The 9,694-nt window shown below is 41.9% G+C and overlaps 1 protein-coding gene across 1 annotated transcript in view; it reads left to right on the top strand.

Annotated features, from left to right (window-relative positions):
• The first annotated feature begins 1,043 nt into the window (after positions 1 to 1,043).
• znf341 (zinc finger protein 341) overlaps positions 1,044 to 9,694 on the top strand; it is an 8,986-nt gene continuing 335 nt past the window's right edge. The window contains exons 1-17 of the mRNA XM_020612507.1: positions 1,044 to 1,065; positions 1,428 to 1,523; positions 2,253 to 2,381; positions 3,906 to 4,096; positions 4,432 to 4,581; positions 4,789 to 5,085; positions 5,285 to 5,468; positions 5,836 to 5,929; positions 6,026 to 6,116; positions 6,403 to 6,547; positions 6,948 to 7,186; positions 7,537 to 7,745; positions 8,113 to 8,209; positions 8,437 to 8,569; positions 8,889 to 9,000; positions 9,236 to 9,306; positions 9,495 to 9,688. Coding sequence (XP_020468163.1) covers positions 1,493 to 1,523; positions 2,253 to 2,381; positions 3,906 to 4,096; positions 4,432 to 4,581; positions 4,789 to 5,085; positions 5,285 to 5,468; positions 5,836 to 5,929; positions 6,026 to 6,116; positions 6,403 to 6,547; positions 6,948 to 7,186; positions 7,537 to 7,745; positions 8,113 to 8,209; positions 8,437 to 8,569; positions 8,889 to 9,000; positions 9,236 to 9,306; positions 9,495 to 9,688 — 2,367 coding nt within the window. The 5' untranslated portion in view covers positions 1,044 to 1,065; positions 1,428 to 1,492. The remainder of the gene's footprint in view (positions 1,066 to 1,427; positions 1,524 to 2,252; positions 2,382 to 3,905; positions 4,097 to 4,431; positions 4,582 to 4,788; positions 5,086 to 5,284; positions 5,469 to 5,835; positions 5,930 to 6,025; positions 6,117 to 6,402; positions 6,548 to 6,947; positions 7,187 to 7,536; positions 7,746 to 8,112; positions 8,210 to 8,436; positions 8,570 to 8,888; positions 9,001 to 9,235; positions 9,307 to 9,494; positions 9,689 to 9,694) is intronic.

Below are 9,694 nucleotides of genomic sequence, written 5' to 3'. Positions count from 1 at the left end.
AACACACATATTTTAATTAACTAACAATGTACGTTTAACAAACGTCATAACTATTGCAAGCAATGTGCTAAATCAATCCTAGAAGTATGGTGAAACAGTAGGGCAGGGTGTTCTGCCAAACAGGAAATTTAGCAAATCATGTAATACTGCTAAATGCATACCAACTGTGCGACTTGAGGCTCAGCTGCTGATATGTTATCAATGAAAAAGTCGCAGGAATAAGCGCTGGAGGTTAGCGAGCTAGCAAGCTAATCTTTTGTTTTCATCTCTCCTGTCGGTACAGTACAGCCGCGAGGCCTGGTCACACTGCCCTAACACAGCTACCGACCTGCTAACGAGTTAGCTTACGTCCTAACGGCAAAGACCGACACAAATGAACAAACAACCCGGTGCAGTCGTTAAACTAGCTATCTTCAGGTATAAGATAAGGTAATTTCCCCTTACGTCCCAAAACAGTGCTCATTTAAAAGCTCATTAAAACTTTATCGAAGCTTTCCAAGAGTAATCAATTGAAATAAAATACCTACGATGCAATAGGCATCGCCACAACTCAAAAGCATCTTTGACAGTATAAGTATAAAAGCGACAATCAGTTCAGAGGAGAATATAGAAATATCACTGAATATGAAAATATAGGGCAGATTAGCATGCTAGCTAAGTTATTAGCCGTAGTTCTTCAACCCCCTCGTTTTGTTGGGGCACGCAGGAAGCAGTCCGACAAAGCTGGAAATGTAAGGAAATAAAGCGTAGAAATACACGCGCATACTTTAAAACAGTCCACTGTTCCTTTGGTGGCGCTAATCGGGACCAGTCGGTTCATAAAAACCCCATCCCGACCCCGTTCAGGGCTGTTATTGTTGTTATTGTCCCAGCTGATCTACATCTAAACAAGGATCGGACAGTTTTCGCGCGAAATCTTTTTTGCCGCGAAACCAGCACGTGCGCTAATCCTACGGCTACCATTGGTCGAAAAAACTACACTTTCCGCGGGGCGGGACTGAAAGTCTCTGATTGGTGTAAAACGTTGTCGGTCATTTTGCCGAGCGCAGATTCATCGATCCAAAGGTGCATTCATGTGCCACAGAAAAAAGAAACATTACTTACTGGTATTGCTTTCATTTTGTTAGCTTGAAACTAATCTAAGAATGATTACACTTATCATCATAGAAAACACTGTACGTGTTATTGCTAAACTCAATACTAAAGTGTTTCTCGTTGCAAGTATATTTGTGTTTCACGTGGGAAAATGTTAACTGCAACAAGGAAACCTCAAATGTCATGCTTTCAGGCGTAAGACAAATAATAAACTATAGATCCAGCTGGAAGTACAGTTTTATTCCACATTAATAGGGAAAACGCTTCCCCTTGAGTTTTGTTGTGTTTTATCGTCTTTCTTCTATGGTCTTTTCCTATCAACTTCCTGTAAGGGGAAGTACCTCAGCAGGCAGTCCCTGCTAATCGAGCGCCTATTGCGCAGCAAGAGAGTGACAAGATGGCGCAGGCAATATTTGAAGTGCTTGAAGGTAGGAATAATTTGTTAATAACAATGTTACTACCACTACAATAAAACGTGAATGTGTATTTTCAACCATCCCGGGCCCATTTTAACATACAAACATCTAGTTATAAATCTAAATGCCCATATAATTGATATAACAATCAGCATGCAATAGAAAGAAGATTGTCTAGGACTGTAAACAAACAAACAGATTGTTTAGACCTTTTAGACAGTTTATGTCTGCAAGTTGTTCTCATGGTATTGTAGTCAGGCAATAAAGTGGTGTGGGCCTTCCCATGCTAATCAGACTGGAAGTTATTTTGCAGCAGGCCATTTTTTGATGAAAACACACTGTAATATTAGTAAAATATATCCACTAGAAGTAATAGCGTGAAGCCGACCTATATTTTGTGTATTCTAGTCTCCTAAGTTATAACTATTATAATTAAAAGGTATGTGTACATTTTTCCAAAAATGCATTACAATTTTACCATAGAGTAAATAGATCTGCAGTGGCTGGAGATAACCCCACATAAAGCTGTTAATCCTGATTTAAAGCACACAGTATTTTTCTTCTTGGCAGTTTAGAAATTTGTGCAAAAGATCCTTCATGTAGACGCGGCTGTTCCCTTTCAGCTTCTTAGCTAGACCGTTTAAGAGACCTAGTTCATATTTGTGCCCCGAACACGGTGTAGTATTGCAGTATGTGACTTATTACACTGTTTCTTTGTCCTCCTCTCCTTCCTCTCTTCAGGCATGGACAACCAGACAGTGATGGCGGTCCAGTCTCTGCTGGATGGCCAAGGTGGAGTTCCTGACCCAAACAGCCAGAACGTCTCAGGGACACCCACTATCCAATCTATGGGTCTGTACAGCAAATACGGTACATGAAAGCTGAGAGATTACAAAGCAAACAAGAATTAAAAGCTTAGAAGAGTATTGTTGCCTTTTGTAGCCAAGTAGAACCACAAAATAGAAACTCCATCTGGTATTTCAAATATGTTTGCAAAGAAACATTGTCTTTAGCACAGTATTGGTTTAACACAAAAATATAATGTCAAGAAGATGGAACACCTTGAGTAGGTGATGGTGCAAGACAGGCACCATCTTGTTGTATTCTTGATTTAGTCCCGGAGAACACAGGTGACACACTGTAAATTTTAAATAGAAAATGTATCACCCTTAGAGTTAAAATAAACACTTTCCCAGTGTTTATATGGGACCCACTAAAGAGTATTAAACTAACACTTATGGAAGTGTTCACAATATTAACACAGTTACAGTGTTATATAAAAACTCTTACAGTGTAAAACATTAACACTACAATGGATAACAAAAACACTAAGTCGGTGTTTAAAGTTCCCTCATTAGCGACACTTGTGGAGAAAACACTGCACTGGTTATCAGGTAAGACTTGGGGGTGACAATTTGCACTACGCTAGTGTTGAGCATGCTACTAATATACAGTATGCAACATGGTTCACTGAGATTAGCACTATTCTTGGCATCAAGCAAGACTTTGTAGAGCATGTGTTGAGTTTGTTGCTGAACTCACAGCATCAATATAAACTTTGGCAACTTGGATATGAAGTCACATATATCTTAAACTGCATGACAGTTGCATAGTGGTGCCAACCAAAGAATTGACATTTGTGGGCGGAGTGTAACTACATCTCCAAGGAGTTAAGATAACACTGATATACCGACTCTGTCAAATAGCTTCAACACTGAACAACATTTTACATTGAATGTTTTAAAAATGTTCTTTAGGAGTTGAAATCAACTCCAAAATGTTTAACTATGAAATTTCAACACAGGTTTTTGCTGTGAAAGAGCCATTTGGATATCAGTCGTGTCAAATTTAGCAACCTCCCCATGATATTATTAGCATCTTAACATCATTTTAGTGAGTAAATATAGGCTTAAACAAACATCATTTTAGTGAGTAAATATAGGCTTAAACAACAATCAGACTCATTAAATGGATCTCATTTAGCGTGTGAAATAGCACCTCTCTGATTTTTTTATATTACTGGTGTTTGTTTATACTGAACTATCTCCCTGTTGGTGCCTGTTCATGAACAACGCTTAGCCCTTCTTGCTCATGTTATGGAATTGCAACTTGTGCTTGAGTCACATAATATAAATGCATACCTGTTTTGCTGCATATCAGTAGCACAACCCCTCCATGAATTGACATGATATTGCAATTGAAGGGTGAAGGTGTCTCAGCTGTGGCTGTCAAACATGGCTCTCATGGCAGCCATGTCATCAAAGTTGACATTTATTTCTAGGAAAGCAGAGGAGGTTATGACTGCATTGTACAGCAGAGTAGGTGTGTGGTTCTTTTCTTCTTCTTGTTTTCTGCCGTAACTGCCTCAAACCTCCATGTTTGTCCTTCGTACAGACGATGAGGACGTGTTCCTGTGTGGGAAGTGTAAGAAACAGTTCAATTCTCTGCCAGCCTTCATGACACACAAGAGGGAGCAGTGCCAGTCTAGCGCCCCCTCCCTGTCCACGGTGTCCTTGGCCTCCGCCAACACTTACACCCCTGTCCCGTCAATCAGCACTATACCACAGACTCCTGCTAACAGACAGGTGAGGGTAGTTTTGTGTGGGTGATTGATAAATCAGTATCCATTCAATTCAGTTCAGCTTATTTGTATAGTGCCAACTCACAACAACAGTTGTCTCAGGGCACTTTTAAGATGGACCTTTAATTTTATTATTTATTATTATTTTTAGTTTTAGGTTAGGTAATACATTTTGTTGTTATACTTACAGTATAAACATATAGAGTAGGTTATGATAAAAGATTATGATTTTTGACACAGCCATGAGTGTTTTCTCACTTTAATAAATTGTTTCTGTACAACTGTGGCAACACCCACTTATTGTTTATGTCTGTGTGCTATTTCCCACATCTACACCAGGTATCTACCTACATTACAGTCCCTCCCTCCCCACTGACGCACACTTTGGTCCAAGGCAATGTGCTGGTCAGCGACGATGTTCTTATGTCAGCTATCTCAGCTTTCACGTCCATTGACCAGCCCATGGCCACCATGCAGACACCTATACAGGTAAAACAGCTGTTTTATGTTCCAACCCTATAAAGCATCGCACCTTTGCTAGATGCTGTGCATCATGCTTCATATCAAGTCACCAAAAACATGAGTATGAGCAAGTTTGACACAGTTGAAAATGTCCATTGTGGGTTTTTCTGAGGATAAATTAGTAATACAGTTTTGCTGTACTCAAATCTGTCTGCTCCCTTTTTTGTATTGCAGAGTAACCTGAGCATGCACACAGCTGGTGTATCCTACCTTCAACACCATCACCACCACCACCACCATCACCATCATCAACAGCAGCAGCAGCAGCAGTCCTCCCACCCCTTGCCTGCCAGCCAGACGCCAGCCCACCCCTTGCCAGCTGGACAGCCCGTGCAGCAGCCGCTCTCGTCACAAATCCCAGCCAGCCACAGCAACTCAGTGGTCCAGGTGTACAGCACACTGCCCCATATGGCCGGAGGTGGTGGTGCAGAGATCCACACCCTGGGTCTGCAGCCTTTCCATCCTGTACAAGTGTGTAAAGCTGGCTGCTTGGTTTCCAGCTCAGTATTAAATATGTTAGCACCATTAAATTTAAAGCCTTTTTGGTGTTGCACGAGAGAAACGTAAAGAATTTCAATGCCTATAAATAAAACTCCAAATGCAGTGAATTCAAAAATACAAAATGACATGATAAAGTATGTTGAGTGAAACTGATAATCATCTCCCTCAGGTGCCAAGTCAGTGTGTGGAGAGCCAGTCATTCACCACCCCTCCTGTCTACAGCCCCGGGAAGCAGGGCACCAAAACAAAGACCTGCAGCATCACCACCAACCTGACGGAGCTGGGTGACTTTGAAAAAGTCATCATTCCCAAACGACCCAGGAGCAGCAAAAAGAGCCCCGATGGAGCAACAGGTGTGTGAAGACCAAGAGAGAGGACAGTAATTTGCTGATTTCAGTGTTTTGAACCAAAGCTGTTATAGGTGATACTGTGTTATACATCTGACCAAGAATGACAGAATCATAATACAGGAATATCCCCTGAAACAACATGTTTAAATCGGAGCTACTACACATCTCAGTTTAAAGGGATAAAACTAAAACGTCTAGTGCCACAGCTTCCACCACATGTTCATGCATAGTTCTGCTAAATCCATGCAAAACAAACAACCAGTGATCAGTTTTAAAACTTATAGACTACAGTTACTGATTCATGAAGCTGCACATGACGACATAATGATTATGGATTTGAAAAGTATAATGGTGCTCATTCATTCCTCAGCAGAGCAGCTGAAGAGAAAAGGTCCAAAGCTGAAGTGTAATTTCTGTGACAAAGTCTTCTCGAAAAACTTTGACCTTCAGCAGCACATTAGAAGGTGAGTGAGGTAGACTGTCTAAAAACAGACATCCATGCAGAGGAGAGTGACTCCATTTTCTTCCTGTCACGATTTCAAACTGTTTTCCTTTTACAGCCACACAGGAGAGAAACCGTTTCAGTGTATCGTGTGTGGTCGAGCCTTTGCCCAGAAGTCCAACGTGAAGAAACACATGCAGACGCACAAGGTTCACACAAATGTCTGCAGTCTCTTTAACCTAATCTTCTGCTTCTGAACTCTCAGTAAAATACCTACAGTTTAGTGCTGTTCATTATAAGTCATTTTAAATCGAAAGAATAGTCACTGCCACAGCTTTTGACTGGATACAACATTATTTGCTTTGCTGTAAAACAATATAAAATACACTGTAAAGCTCTTTAATTTTAACCCATGAAGTGGTTTCTTTGATTACTTCCATGAAATGTGAATGCAATTGAATGCAAACAACACAGTAACAACTGTCTACTTTGAAGGTGTGGCCTATGGGCGTGGCCAGCACAGTGTCCAGATTGCCAATCACAGTAAAGGTGGTGCCTGTGTCATCCATTGAGGAGGAGGGGAGAGGGGAGCAGCAGCAGAACAGTCAAACACAAACAGAAGAGGTAGCAGCTCAAACAGGTGATGTCTGTTTAATACGCCCATACTGTGACATGATATATAAATTATACTGATGACGTGACCGCAGCGTGAATTGAAATGTGCATGAAATCATGTGCAGCAAAGCACGTTTCAAAACTCTGGTGCGAGTTAGAGTTATATAGGTGTAGTTTCCACTCCAGTTCTGTTTAGTGCACAAAATGGAAAAGCTGTCTTAAATCAACAGCAAGTAAACATAATGCCATGTGTACCAACAACATCAAAAACCATATAGACTAATATATACATGCACAGTTTATCAGGTACAGCTAGCTAAAGCTAACAGGACCCTGTAATAAGTCCTACCTTCATGGATACATCTTCACATTTAACAGCCACTGCTGTGCAGCTGAGTCACAGTGAACACAATGCCTTTTCACAGAAACTTCAGGGGACTTGGAGGAGAGTGTGACTGAGGCTCAAGCTGACTCTGAGGGCAGCCAAGGGGAAACCGTGCACAACAGGCAACCGCAGGTGCAGCCCGCCCAGAGCCAACAGTGCCAAGCTCAGACCAAACAGATGGTGGTGATAGACAGCTCGTACCAGTGCCAGTTCTGCGCTAGCAAGTTTAAGACCTATTTCCAGCTCAAGTCCCACCTCACCCAGCACAAAGGGGAGCAGGTGAGTACAAAGGAAGATACATGTGGGGTGTGTCTGGCAGCCTGCTGCAAGACTGACTAGAGATCATAGCGTTTAGCATGTCTGAAGACTTCTTGCAAGTTTGTCTCTTCATTAAACACTGATACAGCTAACTATGTTATCAAAGTTTCTCCTACGTTCCAGGTAGTCACAGTTTTTAAAACATCAGCCTGCAGAAACTGGATGATAAAGATTAAAATGATCACTGCTGGTACATAACTGCACAAAAAACCAGCAGATTTTTTTCAAACACTGTCATGTATTATTGTTCATAGATAAAGCATCAAAAGAAATGGGCCAGTGAACTGGACTGCTCATCTGCTTCTCTGTAGGTTTATAAGTGTGTGTTAAAGTCCTGCTCTCAGACCTTCCAGAAGTTGGATCAGTTTTTGGAGCACATCAGGACACATCAGGAGCAGCTCACCTATCGCTGCCACCTCTGCAGCAAGATGTTCCCCTCGCTGTTTGAACTGGGAGTCCACCAGTATTCCCATAGCTTCTCTCCACAGCAGAACAGTCGCAAAGAAGCCACCGTCTACAGGTCGGCTCAGCTACTCATCCATGTGTACTCATTCCTTACTAATTACTGCAGAACAATAAATGCGCCGTTTACTCCTGTTTGAGTAACATTTGCTAAAAACTAGTTTATCCATTTATGAAGATTTTCACCTTCAGTAGGAGCGAATGGGCTCGGGGGTGAGTGCCACAGATAGAGTGGAAGACACTGAGACAGACCAACACATTGTTAGTTCATAGGAGTTGTTGACAGTAAAATAAATAGAGTAACACCAACCTTATTCATAAAAATGTTGGTGAAAGAACGTCAGAACAAATCATTATGAAGCATGTTTTCATCTTCTTCTCTGCTGTTCATACCAGTTGGCCACCTTTTTTTTTCTCCCCTTCAGGTGTGTGAAATGTCAAAGCAGATATTCTACCCAGGAGGCACTGGAACAACATCTACTGACTGCCTCACACAGCTTTCCCTGCCCACACTGTCAGAAGGTACACTACGCGGTGACGCAGACACACACAAACTATAGTTGTTGAACGTGTGAAGCGGCTCACGTATAAAGTGGTTGGTTTACTGTCACTGTAATGATATTTGGATTCTAGAAGTTACAGTAGCTGCTTAATGCCTTGGCTTTACAATGTGTAGTTGAGGTTTGTTTCCAATGTTACATTTTCCAACACTGGTGAGGTGTCTGATCTGTTCTCTCTCTGGACATCAGGTTTTCCCATGTGAAAGGTACTTCAGACGCCACCTGCCCACTCATGGCATTGGAGGGAGGTTTAAGTGTCAGATCTGCAAGAAGGCCTTCAAGACAGAGCACTACCTCAAACTGCACACACGCATTCACTCAGGTGGGAAAGACTCATACATTTGTTTTATGTGAGGACCTTCAGCCACTAGACAACTGTGCATGGTCTAACAATCTGATTATCTGTGGATGATTGAGCTACACTAGGTAGCACAGTTTTCTGTGTCTGTTAGCCACGGTGGCTGTCACCGCTCAGGCTAACAACCCAGTTCTGCCATGTGTTCCTATCACACCAGAAATGTTTGCTGAAACAGAAGGAAGATTCTTAAGTGGTAGCTTTTGGAAGGCTATGCAATTGGAAGATTTTTTTTACCAGAGAAAACACAAAAGGATCTGAGTTTGATGCTGGTTCCATTTCCCAGGTGAAAAGCCATACAAATGCTCCCTCTGTGAGGCGACGTTCAACAGGAAGGACAAAGTGAAGAGGCACATGCTCATCCACGAACCTTTCAAGAAATACAAGTGTCCCTTCAGGTGAGGCTCTTCCATAGAAACTTCACTGAAAAAAACTGCCTCTTATTCAAACTCCTTCTTCCCTCCTTCCCAATTTGGTTAATCCCTTTTAACATTTAACATTTTCAACTTTTGTTCTTTCCCTTTTCTTTCTCACTTGTGCTTCCCTGTCCCTCTTTTCATGTTTTTGACCATCCTACCTTTCTTACAGGCTTTTTCATTTCATTTTATGCTAACTTTTCTGTTCTCTCATTAGGACACATGTAGGTTGCACCAAAGAGTTCAACAGACCAGACAAGCTCAAGGCCCACATTCTGTCACATTCTGGTGAGTGAATAATACCAATAATAATTGGAATTATGCCACAGCTAGAGGCTTTATGTTTTCAGGTTGTCCGTATGGCTGATTCTAAAACTGAACAGATTCATGTGGACAGCTCGACCAGCTTAGATACTGATAGTGATTGAGATGAGAAAACATTGCTGTTGGATGAAAGACTGTTTCGTCTCCTTCAGGTATCAAACCCTACAAGTGTCTATTTTGCCAAAAGGCGTTCAGCCGCAGGGCTCACATGCTCGAGCATCAGCAGTCCCACACAGACAACTACCGCTTCAGATGCTCCACCTGCAACAAGGGATTCACCAGACAGAGCTATTATCGAGATCACAAATGCCCTGCAGCGGGGAATGAGACAGGAGCTGAAGTTGGGGCTGGA

This window comes from Monopterus albus, unplaced genomic scaffold (assembly GCF_001952655.1).
Source record: "Monopterus albus unplaced genomic scaffold, M_albus_1.0 scaffold126.1, whole genome shotgun sequence".
Taxonomy (NCBI): domain Eukaryota; kingdom Metazoa; phylum Chordata; class Actinopteri; order Synbranchiformes; family Synbranchidae; genus Monopterus; species Monopterus albus.
Note: the sequence above shows the minus strand (reverse complement) of the source record. Positions and strands in the feature narration are given on the sequence as shown.